The sequence below is a fragment of the Myripristis murdjan genome, chromosome 13, assembly GCF_902150065.1.
Source record: "Myripristis murdjan chromosome 13, fMyrMur1.1, whole genome shotgun sequence".
Taxonomy (NCBI): Eukaryota; Metazoa; Chordata; class Actinopteri; order Holocentriformes; family Holocentridae; genus Myripristis; species Myripristis murdjan.
This window is the reverse complement of record NC_043992.1, coordinates 20,600,702-20,625,628: the sequence shown is the minus strand read 5'-3', so window position 1 is coordinate 20,625,628 and position 24,927 is coordinate 20,600,702. Positions and strand designations below refer to the sequence as shown.

At 41.4% G+C, this 24,927-nt stretch overlaps 1 protein-coding gene across 2 annotated transcripts; it reads right to left on the bottom strand.

Moving 5' to 3' along the window:
* Positions 1-8,621: 8,621 nt before the first annotated feature.
* ccnl1a (cyclin L1a) lies at positions 8,622-21,669 on the bottom strand. 2 transcript variants are annotated; one of them, XM_030067812.1, is made up of 11 exons: positions 20,866-21,669; positions 20,572-20,646; positions 20,026-20,135; positions 17,749-17,869; positions 17,414-17,478; positions 13,749-13,848; positions 13,367-13,471; positions 12,729-12,982; positions 12,327-12,425; positions 11,639-12,125; positions 8,622-8,651 (listed from the first exon to the last, which is right to left on the bottom strand). In XM_030067812.1, the coding sequence occupies exons 1-10, from the start codon at positions 21,103-21,105 to the stop codon at positions 11,642-11,644; spliced, it is 1,653 nt and encodes a 550-aa protein (XP_029923672.1). In that variant the 5' UTR covers positions 21,106-21,669; the 3' UTR covers positions 8,622-8,651; positions 11,639-11,641. The 2 variants fall into 2 exon arrangements, with proteins under 2 accessions (XP_029923672.1, XP_029923671.1); XM_030067811.1 differs by lacking the exon at positions 8,622-8,651 and having other exon boundaries at positions 10,631-12,125; positions 20,866-21,668.
* Positions 21,670-24,927: the final 3,258 nt, after the last annotated feature.

The window sequence follows — 24,927 nt, the reverse complement described above, 5'->3', positions numbered from 1 at the left end:
CATTTGGGAATTGCAGGAGCTATGTGTGGTTCTTGAGAGACGGCCTGCATCTCTGAGGTGTGTGTCTGCCTACAGGTGAATCCTCTGCTCGGCCTGCTGGTGTTATCAGCTTTGGGTTTTGGTGAAATATATTTAATGTAATGTTGAGCTACTTTAAACGCCTGTGCTCTTGATCTTATCTTGCATGATACATCACCCTCAAAGTAAGGCAGATATAGCTCTCCCAGTGTTTTCCTCCCAAATATCCAGGTATTGTTTAACCAGGTCTGCTCTGGTTAGTGTAGCTGTAACTCTCCCCTGCTGCTCTGTGTCAGGTTTCCTCTCTTTGTATGTTTAGCTGTCCCTCTCTCTCTCTCTCACCCCACACAGGGGAACTGAGGTTTGACCTGAATCTGCTCACACATAATATTATTCATATCATTCGTCTCCTACACGGTTTTATTCTCTTGCTCTCCTTTTCCTCCTTTTCGTATTTTTTTTTTAAATTTATGATCTACATACACATCTGGCTGTGCACCACAAAGTCAAGGGGCTTTCCCACAATGCTTGCCTGCATTGAATGAGTTTCTAAAATGTGATATAATGTCAACATGCACAGTTTTACTCCCATAGCATGCTAATTGTATTGCCAGGCATCCAGCATGGGGTCCAGACATTTGTGCCTCCGCGATCCTCTGCAGAACTAACACATTTTGTCGCCCAAATAAACAGACCTGAGTCAAATAGTAACGTCAAACAATTCTTAGCACTTGTGATCAGCGTAGAGAAACACATGCATGAAGCTTAGATCATCAGGATAATTATGATGCTGTCAGACAAGTTATCATTCACAGATTTATATACCAACATGACTTTCAGATACTCTTTTGTCATGATGTAAACCTTCTGGCACTTGTAGCTGTGTCCTATGTGACAAACCGCACCCATCTGGCACTCAAACAGGCTGAAAGTATTTGCACTATACTATACACACAGTGACACATTCACACACACTCATTCTGTTTGACCCCAGCTGCTGGCAATCCAACACTAAATCCACTGCCACCCTCAAGTGTGCTTCAGATAAGTCCCCTGCCATCTCCTGCAAATGTAGCATGAAGCTGACTTCACCCTCTGAGTCGTGCAATGTTGATTCCACGGTGTTTGAAGTGACTGTCGGATCATATGAATGTCAAAGTTGTCTACAAGTAACGATGTGAACGCTCGCTCTCCCGTCACGCTGCCATCTTGGCCTAGTTTCCAAACCTCCGGGGCCAACTTTGAAGCCAAAAGTGAGCAATTGTTTTGGGGTATTTTCCTTGTAACGAAATGCATCTGCAGGCAGCTGTGTAAATAGCTCCACTGTTGGCCATGTCTGGAGGATATACAGCGTATGTATGTGGCTGCTGGTTATGTGTTTTAGCCCTGACGTCTTCGCTGGAGAGGGCTATACTTAATCTGTGTGTAGAAACGCTTCTTTCTTTCTTGCTCTCTTTCTTGCTTTCTTTCCTCCCTTCGGTCTGTTTAGCTTTCTCTGCCTCTATTCTCCATCTGTCTTCTGTCTTCCTTCTTTTGTAATTCAAAGTCATTCTCCTGCCATCCTTCCATAGAAGTTTGTATCTATCTATCTATCTATCTATCTATCTATCTATCTATCTATCTATCTATCTATCTATCTAGAGAACCAAGAGCTGTTACTGTTGTTGAAATAAAGCACAATGAGATTACATTTACCATTTAGAGAGCAAATGCCAGGATGGAAGCTGTCAGTGGAAATGTGTTACCCTGCTGTACATTTCAGCAATCACACACGGTGTGATTCTGAAGATGAGTAACAAAAGTATTAACCTTTCTGAATGTAAGATAAATAGTTTTGAGCATAGATTATAAATAATCTTGTGTAAAGAATCATAGGAATTTTTAACATTAGAGTGTTGGTTTAATAACATTTGATTCTATCTTTGATTTTTTTTTTTTTTAATATGAAGTCAATATTTATTTTTTACACGACGTGCTATTGTAACACTTGAGTTATGCCTGGAAAGATTACTGAAATACTGAATGACAGATATTAAGTGTCACTTCTGTGTCTTCCTCCACTTGTTATTTTTTTATATAACTATGAATACTCCAAACAAATGACAGCTGTATTTTCTTGACAATGAAACAACGGTTACATTATGGTTTGTATATTTGCCTGTTGCACCTTTTGCATGTATGTCTGACACTGCCTTTTATGTATTCCTCTCGAACGAGATGTGCATTAAATCTTTATCAGTGAAATCACAATTTGCCATGCAGCGTGTACATATTCCTCAACCCTCCGCCGCGCTCTCTCATGTCGCTGTAACAAAATACAGATTGTTTGTGTGACGTCCAGCTTTCATTTTTCCAGCTGCAACCATGCAAAGGGCTGGTGCACTGAGTTTGCTCGTAATAAATAAGATCCTCTGGCCAGTGTCTCCTATCTGCAACCCGTCTCCTAAAAATGACATTCTCATACAACTAAACTGTATTCTTAATTATGCTTATGGGGAAATGAATGAATTTGTCATGAATTACTTTTGTTTCTGAGGTATCACAAATATGTTTCTAATCAACATTTCTTGTATATTAGCCAGTTTTGTTCCTGTAGCCACCAAAATCTCTTGGTTAAGGTTATGTTAAGATTATGCATAAAAAATCACTAGATTGAGGTTAGGGAAAGGTTAAGTTTAGGCATAAAAAACATTTGGTTATGGTAATATAAGGTAGCATACTGTATGTAATGCTGCAACACCACTGGTGTTTCATGCAGGACTCAAACATTTGTTGCCTGAAATTGATGAAATTGATGAAAGTCTGTTGTTTGACACATCCACCAGCCCTCTCGCCTCCTAGCAGAGACTTCAGGCTAAGTGATTACCAAAGTTCATGTAATATGTTATAAATGTAATCCAATTACCAAAATACATTCCCCTCGAAAAATAACTGAGAAAGCAGTTAGTTGTATTGGTATTGTATTGTATCAGTTGGGAGAATGTAATTTTTAGAAGACGAGGTTCCTATGTGTCGCATCAGCAGAACCCCTGAGAGGACACACACACACACACACAGATACACTTACACACACACAGCAGTACATCTCTAAGCTAGGACAAGAACAGTACATCAGATTTTGAACAGTTTGTGCTAACACTGAGCAGTCTTACAGTACACATTACACAACATACAGAGGGAGACAGAGAGAGAGATAATTGACCAGAATTACTCCATATACCCACTATGTAAACCAAAAAAAAAAAAAAAAAAGTCTTCCCCCTCATGAATGTGCCTCAGGTCCTTGCACAGCCGAGTGAAGCACATGGCACTTCTCTGCCACCAACTACGTCCTCATCCAGTACCAGTTTGACTCATCAGCTGAACTGTAGCTGAAGGTTTTACAAGGCCAACTGTTGTTTCGCTCCCATTAGAGAATTTAAAAGCACTTGAAGAGGCAGACTTACCATGTTCAGGAAAAGGAAAATGAGCTGGAGCAGCTCAGCAGAGGATCACTGATTTTTTTCAGTACCAATATTGTGTGTAAAAAAAAAAAATAGCCCTGCGATGGACTGGCGACCTGTCCAGGGTGTTTCACTGCCTTCGCCCTATGAGCGCTGGGATTGGCTCCAGCACCCCCCCGCGACCCTAGTGAGGATAAACGGTTTAGAAGATGAATGAATGAAAAAAAAAAAAATATGCGACCCATCCTAGTTGAATGGAAGCACATTTCAGTTTAGCAACTTGGGTTCATTAAATGATAAACAGTGCTATTCATGTAGTGTGTACAACCTCTGAATCACTGAATTTTCTCTTGTGCCTCCAAACATGTAGACATTCGGCAACACCCTGATGCTTGTTCAAGGTAAAATACAGAAAGAGCTAAGAGTCATTAAGGCATAAGTGGCTGTTTAGGAAAAACTCTTAAGAAAATATATGCATTTTTGTGGGGAAAAAAGTAAATGTAGGCTTAGATCTTGATTAATTTACAAATTTAAGTCCACTTTTTGTGCTGGCTATCTTCCAAAAACCTGCATCCATCCCTCTATGTTGCTTGTCTCTTGGATCCCCCATGCACCACAGGCTTTTATCTGTACATGTGTGTCCTCTTTAATGGGCTGGAGAGAGGACAAAACAAAAACTACTGAGGCAAAGAGAAGAGAGGAGAGGGGAAGACCGGCATGCTGATCCAGCCAGAGGCCAGTAAATAGTTACGGCTGTACGCTGATCATTGTACTGCCAGTGCAATGTATCACCTGGTAGCTGGTGCCATGATGTGAAACAGTAATGGAAAAAGGCAGTCATGTCACAGCCATATGAACATTGTGAGGGTTCGTCATCCTAAATGCTCGCTGTGACTATTAGAGTAGTGGGAAGGACCGCAAAACTTTGAGACAGAACAAAATACAACAGTGTTTTTTTTTTTGTTTTTTTTTTGTTTTTTGTTTGTTTTTTAATATCCCTAAGGTCTTAAAGAAATGAAATGGATTCTTGTATAAAAATATTTCACTGAAAAATTGGGTAAATTGTTCCATATTTATATACACCCTTAACAAAAAAAGAAAGAAAGAAAAAGAAAAAAGAAAAGAAATGAAAAAAGATTAAACTCAGTAGATTCATAGCAGAAGGCCAGAGAGCTCTCCTTCTATTAGATGGATCCCCACACTCAAAGTAAAGCAGATATGGCATATATACTGGAAATACTGACTAAAACACACATTTACAGAAGGTAAAAACAAAACATAGGTTTTATGACAAATGTACTCATATATTTTTTACTATTGATTCCATATTTTGTCATAGAAAGACAAATGCCACAAACAATCCCTCTAAATACTGCAAGGGAATACCACTGACCAACCAGTGTATGTTGTATTTAAAGGGATATTTAGGTAATCAACAAAGCCACATAAACTTTGATAACAATTTTAGTTATAATAATTTTGTGGAAGTTTAAACTGCAGGGGTCAAATTGACCCCAAACATAAAAGATGTTCAAAAATGTGAACATAACAAGAGGATTAAGCTTATCTGTGCATCAACACGGTTGATAAATGAGGGTTTTCCCAGGTTTTCTTCTGTCTGCCTGTTTCTATGGTCACCGAGCCTGGACCTGGAGAGGATCTGTTGATGTTTCCTATCCTCCTGTCTTCTAAAGTTCAGGGTTCAGTGCGTGGGACTGAGCTGCTTTGAAATAAAAGGCTTCTCTGGGACTGATGCTGAAATGCATTCCAACTATTAGACATCTTATTTGTATATCTATAATTAATGGAATTCAGCTCTGGATGCATTTCTTGGCATTTTTCTTGGAGTTTCAAAATCATCCGGCACAATTCTGCAGAAATATGGACCAATTTACCCAATTTTGCATTACAATATTTTTATGTAAGAATCCATTTAATTTATGTGAGACACTTTTGGACCATTTTTTAGCATTTTGGATCAAAACCTCTCACCTGAACTGGCAGTGTGCTGAGGTCTGCAGTTTACAATTCACCCTTTACATCCGTGTCTAAATGTATGTGGAAATGCATGCAAATCAGTACAAACAAAATCAAATGTATCTTTTAATTGATAATAATATCATAATTTAATAAGGCCTCTGATCAGCTTTGGTAAGTTTAGACCATGAAGTAGAAACCAAGCAGTATGTCTTTCTCACATTCATTGTAAATTTCACACTAATGTCTCACTGAACGATGTTGCACAGTTCACTTCTTATAATTTTGGCTTATCTTAAGCTCTGACTTAAGTCTTTTGAGTTGTTGATGAAGTGATCTCAGCTCTGATGATGAGAACCAGGGGACATATGGGCTGAATGCAAACCGTTCCAGCATCCATCTGCCGAACATATAAATCTAATAGACAATACTGCCAAACTATCCAGTGTGATCAGAAAATCGAATTTGTTTACTTGGCCTGCTAGTTCAAATCCAGCCCAATCACATGATAGGATTTTGTCCCATGCCAGACAGCGCACACACAACCTGCAGGTTTCTAGATTACATTTACATTCGGCATAAGAATCACTGCGGAGGCTCTGTCAAATATGTGGTCAGTATTTTGTGGATCTATTCTGACAGCAGAAGCAGCAACTAAACTGTCTGACCCTCCTCACTGAGAGGGCAGAGCTGGGAAGAGGCTCAACATTTTATGTTGCACTTACAGCTGAAAAAATACTTTTAAAGTGGGCACTTGTCAGTTCAAAATAATGACTTGCCTATATTTACCTAATGTGCATACATCTAACTAATGATCCTCTCCAAACTGTGTGTGTGTGTGTGTGAACACTTACAGAGAAGAGGAATAACAGCATTTAAGTCTTTTGAGCAAAGAATAAAAGTCATTATTCATTTTAATACACACAGCTCATGAAAATCCAAGGAGGAAAAAATAATAACTTAAGTAAGTAGGTAGGTAAAATTTATATGCTTTTAGGTTTTTTGGTATTCTTTTCCCGAGGCAAGCAGTTGATGCTCTTTCCAAGACTTCAAACTTTCTCCACACCAGTATTTCAGCACCATAATAAAGTCTTCCACATTAATTTCCCTAAAAGTAGCAGCACTGTTGTATTTTGATGACTTGAAACTGGGTGTGAAATGGTCTTTCTGCTAGAAAATAGTCGCTGGGGAAACGTTTGCTTTACACAGAGACTTATCAGTTCTGTTGCTTATGAATGGCCACAACTTTGCTAGCCACTGAGGCAGAACGTTATAAGGCAAGTGTTTCGACCAAAAATTCAAGATGTGAAATCCATAGTACCATCCAAATCTTGAATGATTTTCAAGGTGGTTTGTTGCAACGGAAATTGTGGGTTAGTTGTAGTACATGGGCCAAACATTAAAATCACTGGTATGGTCCTTTGATATAAATAAGTGAAAGAAAAAGAAAGAGAGAGAAAATACATTGGCAGGTATGATTCTTAAACATGAATGCTGTTATACAAGCTATTATACAAGGCACACAGTGTACTCTGGGATTATTATTGCCATCCACACAGGCCAGAAAAAAAATCCCCAAATCTTTGTAAACCATTTCATAGATCCTGTCTTGTCACAGCATATTCTCTATAGCAATTTAATTGAGCCTAAAAATAGGAGAGGTGGATTTCCACTCCCTCAGGATGCTTCAACTTGGCAACTACCATGAAACATTAGAGCTTGTTGTTCTGCATACGGCAGCATGAGAATGAAAGTGGAGCAACCAAACGGGGCCAAATCTTGATCCAATGTGGTCTCACATGCCAGTAAAACTTACTCAAAAATGTCTTTCCACAATTTGGCAACAGTCGGACGGGACAGGGATGTGTGTAAGAGCACGTAGGAAGGGCACGGTGAACTGCAGTGCAGTGTGCAGTCTTGTACAGCCGGTGCATCACTTTGTATTAATTATACCCTCACATTAATACAACATGAGAGGCTTGCTTTACTGGCAAACAAAGATACAAACTGGGTCACAGCATGCTTGGAGTGTTATGGCTGGGAAAGTATATTATAAAAGATGTGATCACTGGGAAAACATTACACATAAATCCCACAAATTATGTGGGATTTATTACACAAAAATTCTACTTTGTTAAGTAAAATTAGGTATTACCTCATTCTCGCTTCTTTTAGTAGACCAAAGGAGGCCCTCAGCTGGAAAGAAAAAATACAAATTTCATGTCAACATGTTTGACAGTAGACAGACCCTCCTCTCACCTGGAAGAACAATCTTATTGCTAAAGGGAGGAGCAACATTGGGATTATTAGATGTGAGTGCAGATATTGAGCATAGAGGTTTCCTATAGATCCCATTGATTTGATGCAGCATCATTGGGACATTTTGAAGGATAAAACTGTTACATCCAAGCTGATTTTGTTGCAGTACTGGACATTTGTGATGTCGGGAGAGAAGTGTTCATGTTTTCCTGACATTGGGGGAGTTCCTGTCTTCAATTCACCAAGCACTCACCAGAATAATCTCTTGATTTGTACAGTGGTCATCGGTGAAATGTCATACGCACACTTACATGAGTTTACTGTACACAGAAAGTGTCATTAACGTGTTAATAATGTTCAAAAAGGCAGAGGCAAGGATGCAAAGTCTGGTAAAGTAGATTAAAATATTATCAGCATAGAAATACATATATAACCCTGCATGTTGTGCTCACACTAATCTGAGTATGAGATCTGATACAACAAGCCAGCAGTTTGATTGCCAAATTAAAGAGCAAGGGGTTGAGGTGAGTTTAGAGAGAGAGAGAGAGAGAGAGAGAGAGAGAGAGAGAGAAAGTGCACTGTAGGATGTTAGCCATTCAGTGGTTGTCTCAGTGGTGAATTTGACCTTTGACCTGCTTAGGAAAGATTTACTGATCAGTTTTGCAGCTATAGACCCACAGTGTGGATGTAATGCACCTTAGACTTTTATGTTTATATGTGTGAGGTGGGGGTGTGTGAGCCGTGTGTGTGTGTGTGTGTGTGTGTGTGTGTGTGTGAGAGAGAGAGAGAGAGATGTGTATGTGAAGGTGCTTTGATATGCATGACACAGTTTGTTACCCAATCCTTTGGCAGTGTATACACTGGCTTCCTGTTGCAAAATTTGTGATCTGACAAGCCTGTCAATGTGTGTATGTGTGTGTGTGTGTGTGTGTGTGTGTGTGTGTGTGTGTGTGTATGTGTGTGTGTGTGTCAAACAGAGGCCTCACAGTTGCAGGCAGATGTAATCACTTGCTATGGCAGGTAAATGATGGGTGTGTATGAGATGTAATGACCATGGAGACTTTGAGAGGAGGAGAGATGGAGGGATGGCAGGGCCGGTGAGACACTGAATGATATAAAACCAATGAGGAGGTTCGATGCTGTTTTAAAATGACTATACATAACTCACACACACACACACACACACACATACATGGCTTTTATCGCTTTTTATGCAGCTGCTTACCAGGAACATTTGACATGGAAATTATGGTTTCAATTGGTCTGATTACAAGCTAATATAAATTACTAGCTTCCACCACATATTTCAGCAATAGTTCAGCATGACTGCAACCACACAAATGTCCCTATTTAGCATCTACACTCCACATGATTATGCAGAACTATTACCACAGCAGAGAAATGACGACAAACTCCACTGATTTTCCCACTTCAATTTGAAGCCAAAGGATTCAGAATTGGATTGCCTTATTAAACCCTGCTGACAAATACAGGGGTGCATAAATATTTGGACAGTAACACAATATTCATAATTCTGCCCTGGTACACCACCACAGTGGATTTGAAATGGAGTAATCAAGATGTGATTGAAGTGCAGACTTTCAGCTTTCATTCAAGAGGTTGAACAAAAATATAGCATTAACCTTTTAGAAATCACATCCAGTTTTATAAGTTGTCAGCCCATTTTCAGAGGCTCAAATGTAATTGGACACTTGACTAAAAAGTAGTTTCATGGCAATGTGAGGCCTTTTCCCTCCTTATTCCATGACAAATGAAGAAAATAAAGGGTGTGGAGTTCATCCCAAGAGTTTGCGTTTGCATTTGGTAGCTGTTTATCAGAGCCCTTAACATGTGATCCAGAGAGGTGTCTATGCAGGTGAAGGAGGCCAATAAGGCTCAAAAAGAAAAAAAAAAAAAAAAAAAAATCATGTATGGCTGCCAGTGGAACTAGCTCACTAGTGTTTATTGATGAGAATGAATTCTGACGTTTACAGGGCTATACTATATGCTCAGATTCAGCCAAATGCCACTAAACTTGATAAGATGGCACTTCACAGTGCAGATCGACAGTGACTGAAAAACATACTGCGAAAGCAACCAGAGTTACTAGAAGCAAAGAAGTGGAATATTCTTCAATGGCCAAGTCAGTCCGCAAACCCCAGCCCAGCTGAGCTGCTTTTCACCTGCTGAAGACCAAACTGAGGGCAGAAACACCCACACAAACAAGCAGCAGATGACGGCAGCTGCAGGAAAGGCTTGGCAGAGCATCTCGAGGGAGGAAACTCAGAATTTGGTGATGCTGTCCATGGGTTCCAAAGGATTTTCCTCCAAATATTGAATATGGTCCTTATAATTGTATGTTATAGTTTGTCCAATTACTTTTGAGCTTCCAAAAATGAGTGACAATGTATAAAACTGGCTCTAAAACCTTAACGCTGAACATCTGCACTTATGTCACATCTTGATTACTCCATTTGAAATCCAGTGGTGGTGGACAAGGGCAAAAATATGAATAATGTGTCACTGTCCAAACATTTATGGACTTGTTCACATTCAATTCCTAAATATGGAAGGCTCCTGGAACACATGGGAGTGCTAGCAGCTACTTTCTTAGTAAGGCCTACAGCGGCCTCTTGTGGTCATAACACTACTACTGCTCCTGTCAGCTACCAATGTGCAGTGAAGTTAGAGACTTCTAGAAAGGTAATGGTCTGTTTTACAGATCAGGATGCCATTATGTGTACTGTGCTGATCAAACTGACTTTCATCTTGACTTGCATCATGGCCTCTTAATGAGGAGATCTGGAGGAAGTTGAGGGTTTCCGGAGAGTCTACATGACCGCTGATGAATACTAACAAACCCCCAAAGTGCTGTTTGATACGTAACCTTAAATTTAAACATGCAGCAATTTAAAAAAAAAAGAGGAATTTCATAATTGCATTTTTTTTATTACCGAATAAAAATCAGACATTAACACGTGCAGACTAAAAACCAGTGTAACAAATTCAACACCCTAAAATATTTTGAAATTAAGTCTGCATCCCTGCTGTAAAAAAAACTCTAGGGAACCCAGTTTTTTCTTTTTTTGCAACTGTACAGAACACAGCTTTAGCGACATACATTTGTCCAGAAAAAAATAGGGAACCAAACAAAACACACTCGCTTGCCAGCCCCATAATGTGCAAAAACAGATCGTTCCTGAATTATCATTTTCACTGTATTTAACCCTTCCACTGAGCAGTTTGCTTTTATAAATCAAAGCATTCACAATATCTCAGCAGCTATCAACCCATCTTTACACTGTAAATATGTTGTTCCTCTAAGTCCATAACTTTATATGTTGAACAAAAATATATATAGGAGTGGGGAAGTGGGCAAGAAAATAAATCCAAATGAAATTATATGTGAAGAAACAACTTGACAGTCTGGGGCTGGTGTCACACTGATAGAGTTAACACTGCCAGTCACTCAGCCATAGTTCAGTGATTAGATAGGTGAAAAATGTTTGACCCTATCAAATTGGTAATTACTGCCGGAGATTGGGTTTCCCAAATGCATATCTTCAATTACAATCATGTTTACATCAATAGCCTTCAAGCCCAGAATCAGCTACAAGCAGGCTGCCACCTAGTGGAGGGTCACAGCCAAAGAAAAATTTCCAATCCAAGTCAACATTTTCATATTTTCTGAGGCCAAGAGCTAATGTTAGTAAAGGTCTCATCCTTTGGCCTTGTTGCAGCCGTCGTCTCCAAAACTGATGTGAAGAGAGCCAACAATGGAAACCCCACAAATAATGATGTTTACAAATACACATTAACGAATAAACTAATGGAAATAACTTGGCTAAGATAATCAGAACTAGGCTGCGTTTGAGAAACCCAGAAAACCAACTGTGTCGATTTTAAAGTGACTACCAGACCCAGAGAGTCTGTCAGTGTGCGTCTCAACGCCGGTGGCGACTGTGTCCTGAATGCCCGCTGCTGCTATGATGTTTGCTCTTGTGGCTGCGCTCCCTGTCTCTCTCCCTGTCGTAGGAGCGAGATCTCTCCCTGTCCCTCCTGTCGCCGCGGTGGTGACCTCCTCCTCGTTCGTGTTTGTGTTTCTTGGAGGACGACAGGTCAGAGGAGCTGCGGTCTCTATCTCTCTCCCGTTCCCTCTCCCTGTCTCGCTCCCTCTCTCCTTTGACCAGAGAGCGTGACCGGGACCGTGATCGTGAGCGCTTCCTTTTGTGGCCAGACCCTCCGCCTCCGCTGTTGCTGTGACGGCCACTGGGCTTGGAGTCGCTGTTGCCGTGGTGACTTGCCTTTGGCTTGAGGTGAGGGAGGAGTGGTGAAGGCTGGTGTCGCCGTGGCGATGGGCTGCGACTGTGAGAGCGTGAGCGTGAGCGAGAACTGTACGTCCCCGAGCGACTGCGCCTGCTGTTGTAACTGTAGAAGGAGAAAGAGGAAGAGCTGGGTTAGACAAGCAGCCACTGGTTTAACTAGTGCCACATAACCTGTCAACCACCTCATGACACTTTAAAAAAGTCTTCAAGGGTCATTTTATTATTTTTGGACCAACAAACTAAAATCTATAGTTACATGACTAATATATGAGCTACATATCAGATTATTAACAGTAAATCTTACTGTCTGCGAGGAGAGCGGGATCTGGAGTGAGAACGTGTCCTAGAACGAGACCGACTCCCACTCCTGCTGTTCCTTCCAATCTTCACCTCCTTCCTTAAACTTGGAAAGAGAAAAACAAACCTTTGAGACAAATGGCAACAAAAAGCCTCAAGTCATGGATATTCAGATTGAAATAAAATTGCAATAATTACATATTAAAATTACAGATAGTGAAATAGAAAAATTTGGAATTTCTGAAGTTCAAATGCACTCAAGAACATTTTCTAAGTCCTAACTTTAAAAAAACAATTTTAAAAGACTGGTTGGAATGAAGGGATAGATAAATATTTAAATTTTGAATAGAAAATTCCAATCTGTAGTTTTATATATATGCAGTACGTGCAATGTGTATTTGTTCCTCACCCATTGTGTGGACTCTTGGTGACTTGCGCCCTGTTATCTGGCTCCTTCTTCACCGGTTTGAGGGTCTGAGGGTTTGGGGACTTCTCCTCCACCTTAACCACATTTGGGGAACAGGGCTTGGAGGCTGGCGAGAAACCACCTAGTGTGGAAAGGGCAGGTGTGCCATCTGGGTTCAGGCCTTTGGCCTTGAGCTTAGCCTCTGCCAAAAACATCTTCCTTCGCTCCACCTCCTTCTCTAGCTGCTCATAGTTAGGCTGGGGAAGAAATTTGCAATTAACAGGTAACCAACACCAATGTTTGTCTAGTCTGAGGTAGGGTTATTAATTGGACTGGCCCCAAATATTTCATTTGTTTATCGGGTTGATATTCAAACCAAAACCACAGAATAGGAATCAGTTGTGTGGCAACATTTTAAAATTACAGATAAGGTGGTTTGATGTGACCAGAAGCTGGTGTGCCACACAAGTAGGACAAGTTTAATCAAACACTGGAAATCTGAATCTTTGTGAAGAAAAATCCTCAAGACAACATTAATGATGGATATTTTTTAGCCGGCATTTTTCCTTTCACAGATGTGATGGACTCATACTACTAGTGTGTAGTTACACATCCCGAGTTAATGGGACATTCATCAATACCTTCTTCCTACTGTAAAGTCTGAGCGTGGTGATGCAGATCTCTTTAATCTCCTCTTCGCTGGCTCCAAACAGCAGGTACCAGTGAGGTCTGGACGGCAGGGGCATCTTGAGAGAACACAAAAGGGACAAAATATTTCAAGTCTCTCATAAATAATGGTTATTCTTCCAAGCTGAACTGCATCCCTCTGATACGGTGGTTTAGATATGAAGGCATGGGCTGAGAAATCAACACCAAGAAAATATGGGTTATCACGACCTCAAAACAGAATACAAGTGAGACACCAAAACGGGACAGGAGGAGAGTAGAGTATTCAAGTAGACCAACAGCAAGGTTAAAAAAAAAAAAAGTCACATCTTTGAAAAAGAGGGCATGTCATCCTACCTGCAGAGCTCGGGCAGCAAGGAATATGCAAGCACAGGCGATGGTCTCAGCTTGGAACCTCACAAACACATTCGTCCTCAGGCTGTCATTCATGTAGTTCCTATGGAGACAAAAAAGGACATACGAAAAACACATAGCATCTTTTCTAGACAACTCCTCTTTCACAAACATTTTGAAAACAGTAGAGCAATGTACACAAATTATGTTTCCGTTTCAGCCAATAACCTGTCGAGATTAGCAAACTTAAGTCAAACTCTCACTTGAGGAGCCTACTGACATTTTTCAGCCATATTTTCTTTTACACTAGCTGTGATGAATATTCATGAGATCACATATTTTCAAGAGATGTACTGCTCAAGTGAGATCAAGCACGATGAGGTTCCCAAGACACAAAATGAATGACCAAATCAAGGTATGCATTTTGATCTGACAGTATACATGATATGTTTAACTTTGTCCATTTCTCTCAGGGGTATCCATGGCAGCGGTGCATGTTTTGTCACAGAAAGCATGAGCACACGAATGAGCAATTGTCAACTGACAAGACCCACCAAGAATCTCTTACCATACAATGACCTAGGGCTGGGCAATATTGAAAAAATCTAATATTACAGTATTTTAGACTGAATATCTTGATATCAATATTGTGGCTATATTGTCAGAATGACTACTGGTGATTACACGAAATATTTACAGAATGAGATTTTTGATTAACAATGATCAGTAATATGCATACCATGATGGAGCAGGCAGAGGCAAATACAACAGTACAAGTTCAGTAAACAGCATCCGTTGACTGCAAAGCAGTAACTAAAAACATTTTACCATATCAATATCCAGTCTCATATCACAGATAATACGGATATATGGCCCAGCCCTACCATGACTTGAGACCAACCCATACCCTATAATCCCAACAATGACACTTGCCTTGTATGAGGGAGCATGCAAACATATGGATGTACATGGTTCAACTAGAATGCAGCCTATTTGCTACTTTCAGGGGTAGGAAGGCACTGCACACATCGTGGCATGCAAGGCAGGGTGAACTCGTATTGGATTGGGAGTTGAGTAGCACTGGTGTGATGAAACAATAATTCAAACAATTATTGAAACTTAATTTTTTGCATTTCAGTGTATCCCAGCCTTCACAATGGCTTAAAGGTTCAACTGCAGAGCAGTAACCCTTTCAATAAATTGATACAAAAAATAACTGTAAAACTATCACCATATCTAACCCTTGCCCTGAGAATCAGTGAAACCAGTGCACTAGTAGGGGTGTAACGGTTGTGAAACCAAGATGGAAACCACGACAGAAACATCCATGGTCTCGAGTTGCTGTCCCATCTTGTTTCACGGTCCCCCATATGCAAGATTATAAGTGAATTGCATAGAAGTCTATATACTATGGAGTGAGTGGACAATAATTACTGAGATGCAAACAAATAGTTTGAATGTGGGAGTAGCAAACTATGGTAACAAGATGGAGGAAGGGAGAGGATGCACAAGTGAGGAATGAGAAGAGGCAGGCTTGTCTAGAACATGGCATAAAGTGTCTCAACTGTGGGACCTGTAGTGGCAATAACCAGTGTACTGACCACAGGGGCAGATTATAACTCTTACTGTTAGTAATCACTGGCTGTGCCCTCAGTAGACTGAGGGGCGAAACCCATGAGAAATTATTCTTAAATGTTCCCAAGGTACCGACCATTTCCTTGGTAAAACGAGCTTAACAAGCAGCACTATTTAATGAGAGCTAACAGTCACCGTAGCAGATAACACAAACTGACAACCAAAACTAGGCAAACCAGTCAGGACAGAACAGAGAAAAGGAGCATAAACAGCACTAAGCTGGAACAGGGTCACAATTTCAAGAGACCCAGGTCACACTGAGCTCCTGCTGCCTCCTCATCATGGTTAGAAGTTGCACCAGTTTAGATCATGATATACTATTCAATAAAAATGAGTACTGGGTGAAGATTTATCATGTTATGGTATGCTCAAATGTAACCTTGTAAACTATAGTTTTGGGCGAGAAACTTGAATACATTTCTTGTAAGATGTAATTTTTTCCCCACAGCAATATAAAATCGAGAGGTCTGAGGTCTGACACAAACAGTGCATTTGGAGAATCGTTACACCCCTATGTGCTAGACAAAAGATTTGTGTATCAGAGGGTTTTCTAGGACACAGGATGAATGAGATTAGCCAGTGAGAATTAGCAAGACACAGAGGAACCTGGACGTGAATCAGGAAAATACAAGGGTGGTGTGGACATCTATGTCCCAAAGAGACATAGAGGTTATACAGACAAGGTGTGGTAACAGCAGCAAGATGGTACAAACCCTGTGAATCCACCCTAACTTGATACTGATCCCACCCACCCTACAGGAAGCTAAAACCAGCTAAACAACCTTATCACACAGATATGTAACTTGGAATAATTTCCCAACTCATTACTTATGTGTGTACTATAGCACACCACCATCTGTGTGTCGCACCTCTGCCTCTACCATCAAATTAGTTATGTTGATTAATGTTTTGACAGAGGTGAGGCACTGGTGAAAACCTGCCATGTACAGGAACTGCTTCTGGTTTGAACTGATTAAAACAAAAGACCTGCCCTGAACTTTATAAGTCACTGTGAAACTGCTAAGTCAACGCTACTAGATTAACACATGGCCGTTGGATTCTGACTGCTGCGTGGGCGAGACAGGTCCTTGGAGGCAAAGCCTGAGAGCTGGATCAGCCTGTAAGACAGACACACGTCTGGACACCACGTCAGTTGGGGACAGGACACAGTATAGGACTGTATTGAAAAAATAGGCAGGTAACTGGTCAAAAAAAGTCTGTCTCGTCTGGCTATGTTTACTTCAATGGTAGATGTAGGTAAACTAGGAAAAAAATCAGAATGCAAATACATCTATTAACTACTTGGCAAAAAAATAGGTATAACAATTGAAACCTTAGTAGCAAACCCCAAAAAATCCTTTTGGACACCCAAGAGAAAACAAGATGATGTTGGCAGTTGGGAAAGGCCCGCCCCCTTCAGTGAATCTCGGCACTGGGATTGGCTGTCTGGAGAGGGGCAGCCAGCCAATGGGGGGAGCTTCCTGAGGTCATGTGGTTGGAGGAGGCAGAGTTCAGAGGTTCTTTATGTGACTTACCAGCATGGACTACCCTTTAATCAAAGAGTAGAGAGAAAGGACAAAGTTAAACCAAGTTCCCTGGGTACCACAAACCAAAAATCTTAAAAACAAATTAAGGATAGACAAGAGACAGTGACGCAAAACAAGTTGGCAATCAAACAAATTGCTCCATCAGAGAAATTAAAAAAAAAAATAAACAAATAAATAAAAAGACGTGGAGGGGTTTACATGGAGTGGGGGAATGTCGCAGACAGACCTGGGCAAAATGGTTGTTGAATGCCTTTCAAATCTGTCTAAAAACATGAGGGGACCTTGATTGTCACTTATCTGGCAGCTGGTATTTCCACATTTGGGGTTGTTCCATGTGCCTAGCAGATAAATCAAGGGCTCCTCAGGTGTTTACTATTTGAAACTTTCAACTTTCTCTTTAACCCAGGTCTGGTAGCACTTCTTGCAGACATGACACGAGTTGCTGCTGTGGGGGGGTGGTCAGTGGAAGACCAGGAAGAAACTTACCAGGCAGTCTGGACCAGCGTTTGGTTCTTTTCACATTCCAGGACTTGAAGATACATGACGATAATCTGCAATGACGGAGCGATTGCATGTTACACAACAGCACACTACACAACAGCCCCAGGTGTGTGTACATGTTCAACCTCTAGCCTGTTCTGAGAAATGAGAATGTTGTGCAACAGCTGCTTCCTGTATCTGACTCACATGTGAACAGAGGAGTAACGTCTTCAACTACGTGTTGTACATTACATAATGGTGCACTGGGTCTCTACCAGTCAGTCAGATTTTGTTTGCACTACAACTAAAAATGTACTGAAAACAGTATTTCGAAAACTCACCTTGTGTGGATGCTTTACGTGAACACAGAAGCCCAGCTCCTTCAGGACACGCCGTTCTGCTTTGATGACTTGGTTTTTGGTATTTATGTAGTTCTGATCAAGTATCAATGAACTTGCACTCCTAGTTAATAAAGGAATCAAAATAAAAATAAAAAAATGTTTCCCTCCTTTTCAAGATGAAAGAGACAAAGAAAGTGCTCGTCTGCTTCCTTGCACTTCTGTTTTCCCCTTTCAACCAACTCAAAGCAACAGGCTCAACTGTTTATGTATCTGACAGTGTTGGGGTTTGTGGACTCCTGTGGTTCCAGGGGAAGCGTTTGGGCTCTCTGCCGCAATCACCAAGTGTCACAGCTTCAATAGAAATATCAACTCAGACCGCTATGAAAATCATGGTCCAACAGTCCAGATACATGCACAGATATACACTCTTCATTCCCACTTGTACAGATATACACCAGATTCGTAACTATATCTAAAACTATGGAGCTACCACCCCCGGCTGTTCTAAAACATCATTTAAAACAAACAATAAAACCCCCAAAATGATACACCTGACTACCCTCTCTCATTTCATCCTTTTCTTCTACAACGACACAATTACTTTGTCTTAATTTTAGAGAACTTACAAAGTAGCCACACCCAAACAAAATACTAGCAGAAACAGTGAGCAGATCATGGATTTGCTTTGTCCACTGACTTGGTTTCTATCCCCACTACTGACAGAAATTTATCTATACCCTCCAAGAGACATAATGGACCCTTGTCCCTAAATGGTAATTTCAAACAGTTAGGCTAAACATCAAAAGTGCTTTGACACTGTTAACAACTGACAATCTGCTACTGTTTTAAACACATGCAGGTCTGCAACAAGTATTCTAGTACCAGACAAGCAAAGCAACTCTCTGAAATTCTCTGATTTAAGACAAACATCTTCCTTATGCTCCAATCAAAACTTCTCTAACTCTGCTTGCGCAACATGCACTATATCACAAGATCAGATTCAAGTAAAAGAAAATTCTGACATCACTCTACCAAGACCTGTAAATAAAGATGCAGCATTAAATGTTTCCCACAGAATGACAATAACTAAGAAATGTCAAACAAACCAACCTATGACATGCAACAGCTATTGAAAAATGCCTATCTGCAATCTGCATTTTATAAAAAGTAATACGCACCTAATAACACTGTAAAATACTAACTCTTAAAAAAGGCGCCTGGGAGAAGCTTTCAAGTTCACTACCACATCTGTCATGTCCTGATAAGACATTTCTTACAATGGGAACTATGAAACTCTGTGGTGCATTTGTTTGCTGTCAACTCAAAAGTTATATTCACAAATCCAACTCACAGCTAAGACACATGCACTGCCAATAAACTATGAACAAATATCCAGCACAATCTACACAAAAAAGCCCTTATTTAACAGTTCCACACTACAAAACAGTGACATTTCTATAAAAGCCATGAACAACAGTTGGTGAATGGGGTTCTGCTCTTAATGCAAAAATAAAATGCACTATGTGGAGCAGTCAGAGAAGAGAACTACATTACCCAATGGTCCGCAGATAGACGGACAGATACCCAAAGCTTAAGTTTGAGCCACAGGAGTCCTCAAGGCGCCCCGGGGGCCAAGGACCTTCGGCCAACCTGTCATCCCCGATCCCAGTGCCCCGCGGTGGCTCAGACCACGGGCGTCTCCCACGTGAAGGGGGTGGGTTGGGGCTGGGGGAGAAGCGATACCCCCTCGCTCATGGTTGTCATGCCGACTGCTTCATCTTTACGTACCATTCCACATCACTCAGGCTTTGGGTAAATGTAGCTGGTCGCTGTTAGTTGGTTGCAAGGGAAAAAAGAAGCCAAGTTAATGCCAAGGTCTAGCGTAGGAAAATGAACAAAAGACAGCAGCACACAAATGAATGAATGTGTGCCTAGTCTTACAATACCTAAAATCCAATACCTCAAACTTATAATTACACTGCATGATGAGGTTTCATTTTCACCATTATCAAGCTTAGATTTTACGCGAGGATAACAATTGAAACTACCAGTGAAGAGGGAACTGAAAAGTTTTAGAATGGTTTAGAGTACATGAATAAACAGAAGAGCACTTTCACATAAAAAAAAAAATCAGATCAACATTGTACAACAGAGAAAAACAAAACAAAACAAACAAAAAAACAAAGCAGCAAATGCAGTACAACACGTTCAATGTGACACAAACCGTATTCATATTTTCAAAACATAGGTGACCTTTGACACGAGGCCAATACTTACTTTTTGCCTCTAATCTGTCGTAGATGGTGGAAAACATTAATGACGTCTCGTATTCGTCGCGGAGCTTCTTCGATCTTGGAGGCCAAATTGACACAAGCCATGGCAACAATCTGGAGAGAATGAAAGCAAAGATTTGCAGGAGGAGGTTCGAGATGAAAAATAAATACCCAAACAACAAAAACTTACTAACCAAATGTGACCACAAATCATGATACTTCCGTGTGTTCAATTACTGTCAGTATAATCTTACACTTAATGGTCTGTAAAATGATATTTCCTCAATTGTAACCGACAAGCTGAAGGCTGTTTATATATCATAGACGTCTAAAATTCAATGTCAGGTTTAATAAGCTTTGGTGATTACATACACGTATAATCCATGTTGTCCAACACACTGGCGCAGGAAGCTTATATGCTCCAGTGTAATGTAATCGACAATATGGCCGCCAAAAAACGTAACCACAACGTATGCTATGCTAACATTGCCTCCTACAGCTACCAAGCAATTAGCGGCCTGAAAATATACTAGGAATTACATCCACTTACCTCAAAACTGTGCTTCACGAAAGACTTTGAGTAGAAAAAGCGATGAAAGAGCACTTGCCCCGTAGCCATTGCCACCTGAGGAGAGAAAAAGGCACAACGTGACGATTGTACACCACCGTGTATATGCTAGCTTAACCTTACACAATGGACAGCCGCCATTTTAACTCTACCACGCTAACGTTCGGGATAATTAGCATTAGCTAGCAGGCCCTGACGTCTTCTAGAACCGCCAAATACATTTTATTATGTATGGAAAACAAGAGAGTGACTCTCTGACATCTTTGAATGTTTTACCTGGGGTAACCGAAGAAGAATTCCCGCCGACTGAATGAGCTCACATCCCAGGATGCGAAGGTCGGTCTCAGTGTTCAGGTCGAGGCCGTCAAGCATCGACGGCGTCGGAGAGAGCCTTTCTTCTGGTATAAGGGAGTTGTCGATTGTAAGGTAAACCTCCGAGTAAACTTTGTCGCCGATGAGAATGCCATCGTTGTTTGTGGATGCGTTGGAAGATGCAGAGAGGGGACCTGCGGCCATCTTCACCTAATTACCAGCAGTTACAACGCGGCTTAGGAAGCAAAGCTCAGCCCGTGCTTCTCGGCAACGCTGACGGAGCCGAGAGGGATGACAAAGTACGTGACGTCAGTATACTGTCCAAACGGAAGAGTTGGTGCGCTTCCGCCGTTGTAAAATAGTTCCATACGATTTTGATATTGCAAAAAAGAAAATAATGTATTATGATTTCGCCCACAAAATGTAGTGTAATAACACATTTGCCAAAATCCTTTGAGCCAATAAAATGTCCCTTATTGGTATTGTAAGTTTATCTAACCTGTGCCCGGAATGTTTGCAACAGCGGTTAGTTGTAGACTTGACAAGTGCTGTCTGCAGAATTACGCGGTTTAACCGTTAGCTAATTAGGGGACAGACAAACAATCTTGTTTTCCCCTTTTCCCATATATACCTGTTGACATCCCTTCTTATACCACTTCTTCTATCGTTAAAATAAACGTCACGTCAACAGCTCGGGTATCAAAAATCCCCTCTCCGTCCATATCTTTCCAACCGCACATGAAGGCACCACCTGAAGGACACGACGGTTTCACCGGCGCTGACGCAGATTATGGGAAAGTCCGGCCTTTTTACCACCATCTCCCGAACATATCCATCCGCCCGGAAAAACCAGAGCGGCTCCTTAATTGGTTTATTGAAAGAAAACAAAGTGATAATAAACCCAATTTTGATCCGTTACCTAGTGAATGAGTTGTATCTAATGGTTGATTTAATCTGCCTCGTACACTTTTTCTTCAAAGAGAGAGGTGGATGAAATAGTTAAGAGACCAGTTTTGTTCTTTCAAAACTTAAATCATCTGTGAAACTTATAGTGTGAAATGAAGGGGTAGCTCAGCACTGATTTTTTTTTACTCACAAACTTTACAGGAGAGAGCTAACAAAATCTGCATGATTGCAGAGCGATTTTGACCTGAGGCCTTGCAGTGACTGCAGACAGACAGCAGGGAGGAGTAGAGACCCGCGGGTTGATGTTTCTGGAAACTGACCCAGGAGGGCTACGCAATGGGCTTCCTGGGGTTAAAAATGCTTTGTGCTGTGAGAACTCATACACTGACCTTGGATAGGATCCCTGCACAACAGCCTGACGCTTCACAGCTGGCTCTATTGTTTGACTGCACTTTCATTGCCAGCAAGTGATTTATGGCACCATGCTGTCATATTGTATCTGTGTGTTTGTCTCTCTGTGCATTGTAACTAAGTTCACACAATAATTTTGTGGGTATGCTGCCTCTTTAGGTCATGGTCAGCGGTCATGTTTGTTTGTGTGTGCCAGCTGCACCTACTGTAGTTTTAGATAATGTATGTCTTTCATACTGTGCACTTATATGTCTCTGTGTGTTGTAACATAATTGTTTGGTAGCCTACGTTGTCTCTATACTATAGGTCATACACTGTCACTGTATGTGTCTTTGTGTTTGGTGTTGCTGATGTTCTGTCTGCATTGGTCATTCACAGCTGTTATGTATTTGCATCTGCATGCATTCGTGTGTGGGCGTGGGTATGTGTGTGTGAAGGTATTGTAAGTAGTTGTTGTAATTATGCAAACATAGAATAAGGGTGCACTTTCATAAACTGTCTGAGGCTGTATGTGTGGAGCATGAGGGACACACACGCACACATTTACCTACCACAATCTGACCAACATGCCACATGAAGTGGCAGACTGAGGTCTCATTGTCCCTGCTGTCATTAACCAACACCTACAACCAGCACCTCCGGCCCCCACACTTATGCAGTTACCACGGTGACAAGAACACTGAGCATTCTTTCTCTGGTTGCCCGGGTGACACTAATTATAGGGTGTGGGAGGGCTCACGGGATGGCAGAATTCCGGAACGGCCATAACGACGTAGGAGAGAGGCGTTCAGGGACGCCCAGTGACGAACAAGGGCTTAGTTATATACACACGCCACTCCCTGGAGTGAGTGTGTGTGTGTGTGTTTATGAGCAACTCACACAGATTCCTCAGGGACACGTGTGCATGCCTGCCCTGCTATGATAATTACTGTGAGGTGATCACGCTCCAAATATGTATGTATGGCATGAATGTGTGTGTGTGTGTGTGTGTGTGTGTGTGTGTCTGTGTGTGCGGGGGCATCCGTTACAACTGAGTGAATTCAAATGTTTCACATGACTCCTCTGTAGAAGTATGATCAAAACACGATTCACGTCAGTGGAATGCCCCTTTAACATCGTGTGCCTGTCACGCACACATAAAGATGTGGTAAGATTTTCAAGGTCCAGGGCTTTGTGGGAACAATTGTATCCATTCAGGCCACATCTCTCTCGCATACAGTAAACCCTGAGGCTCTTTCGCAAACACACGCTCACACACACACACACACACACACACTCACGTACAAACCAGGAAGGACAGCAGGTCAAGGGCTACAAAGCGAGGGCACGACCAAAGGAACCCCCCTCCCTCCCTGCAGTAAAAGAGCAGAGGGGAGTAGAAAAGGAGAGCTGACTGGATAAAAAAATAAAGCTAAGGCACAGATAGCAGTGAAGTAGAAAGACAGAGAGATTGAAAGGGAATCGCTTATGAGGAACTGGGTCAGAGGGGTTGAAAACCAAAAGAGGGCCAAAGAGATTAAAAGAATATTGACAGAGAGATAGAGAGACAGATATATGTGTGTGTGCTGAAGATAAAGATAGAGAACAGTGTTTGTGTTTTGAAATAGAAAGGATGCGCAAGTGAGAGAGAGAGTATGTGGTCAGCGCAGTGAATGTGTGTATGTGTGTCAAAGTGAGGGAGCGATATCTGTGGATGTGTGTGTGTCCGCTGTAGAAAGCAGGGAGTGTGTGTTAATGCCTCTCTGGCTGGCACAGCTCTCTTCAAAGATGCGGAAGACATGCAGGTCACGGTGGGAGGAAGTGATGCAAGCTGTGAAGAGGATGAAAGAAAAGGTCAAAGGCCAGGAGTGCATCTGGAGGGAGAATGTGAGCAATGAGTACGCACATCTACATATTTGTCCGGACACGTACACACACACTCTGCCTGAAGGCTCAGGCATACTTTCAACGTTCTGCGTCCGTGGACAGCTGCGGACTTGTATCGGCCATGTGGGTGTGCATGCACACACACACACCATACTCCAACTGAGTGTCAGTATCGGTCTGGCGTTCCACACATTTCCCGCCCATTTGCATTTCCCCAATCCAATGTGTGTGTGTGTGTGTGTGTGTGTGTGTGTGTGGATGTATGTGTGATGTGACCCAAAGGCAGCATACAAATGGAGAACAGTAATGGACCCAAAATTGACCCTTGAGGAACACCATGAGTGGATTGGGAAATAGAAGATGGGGAACTTCCAACAATGACAGAAAAGGTAGTATTAGACAGATAGGTGCATAATGAGAGCAGGCCCTTTTAGACCAACTAAAGTTCAAGATGCTGTAGACTGTTGCAGAAATCTACTGTATTAAAGGCCACACTAATGTCTAGTAGAGGGGGAGATGGGGGAGCTTGAAACTCACAGATTTCTCTAAGTGACAGGAAGAGACAAAGAAACTGGAAATAAGTAGCATACCAGCTGTGAACTAATGGATCAAATTTACCTGATGAAGATCAATGCTGTCTGTTCACTATAGGAATCACACTCACATTTTGGTACACAAAGAGCAGTGTGCAAGTAGTTTTCTTTTTTTATAGGCCTATGTTTCTTGTTATCGAGCACCTGCAAAATGTTGTGGACATGCATGTCACGACTTATTTTACTCAAATCCAAATTTGTTCCACAGCTTTCTCCATGCTATTTTGCACAAATTGGGACCATAGACAGT

Excerpts from the sequence above, each read along its gene's own strand:
- ccnl1a (XM_030067812.1), bottom strand. The coding sequence starts at position 21,105 with ATGGCCGCAGGTCCCCTCTCTGCATCTTCCAACGCATCCACAAACAAC. Across the intron at positions 17,479-17,748 it reads ACGTAAAGCATCCACACAAG|ATTATCGTCATGTATCTTCA; the intron begins GTGAGTTTTCGA and ends CCGTCATTGCAG. Across the intron at positions 13,472-13,748 it reads TTGCTGCCCGAGCTCTGCAG|ATGCCCCTGCCGTCCAGACC; the intron begins GTAGGATGACAT and ends TGTTCTCTCAAG.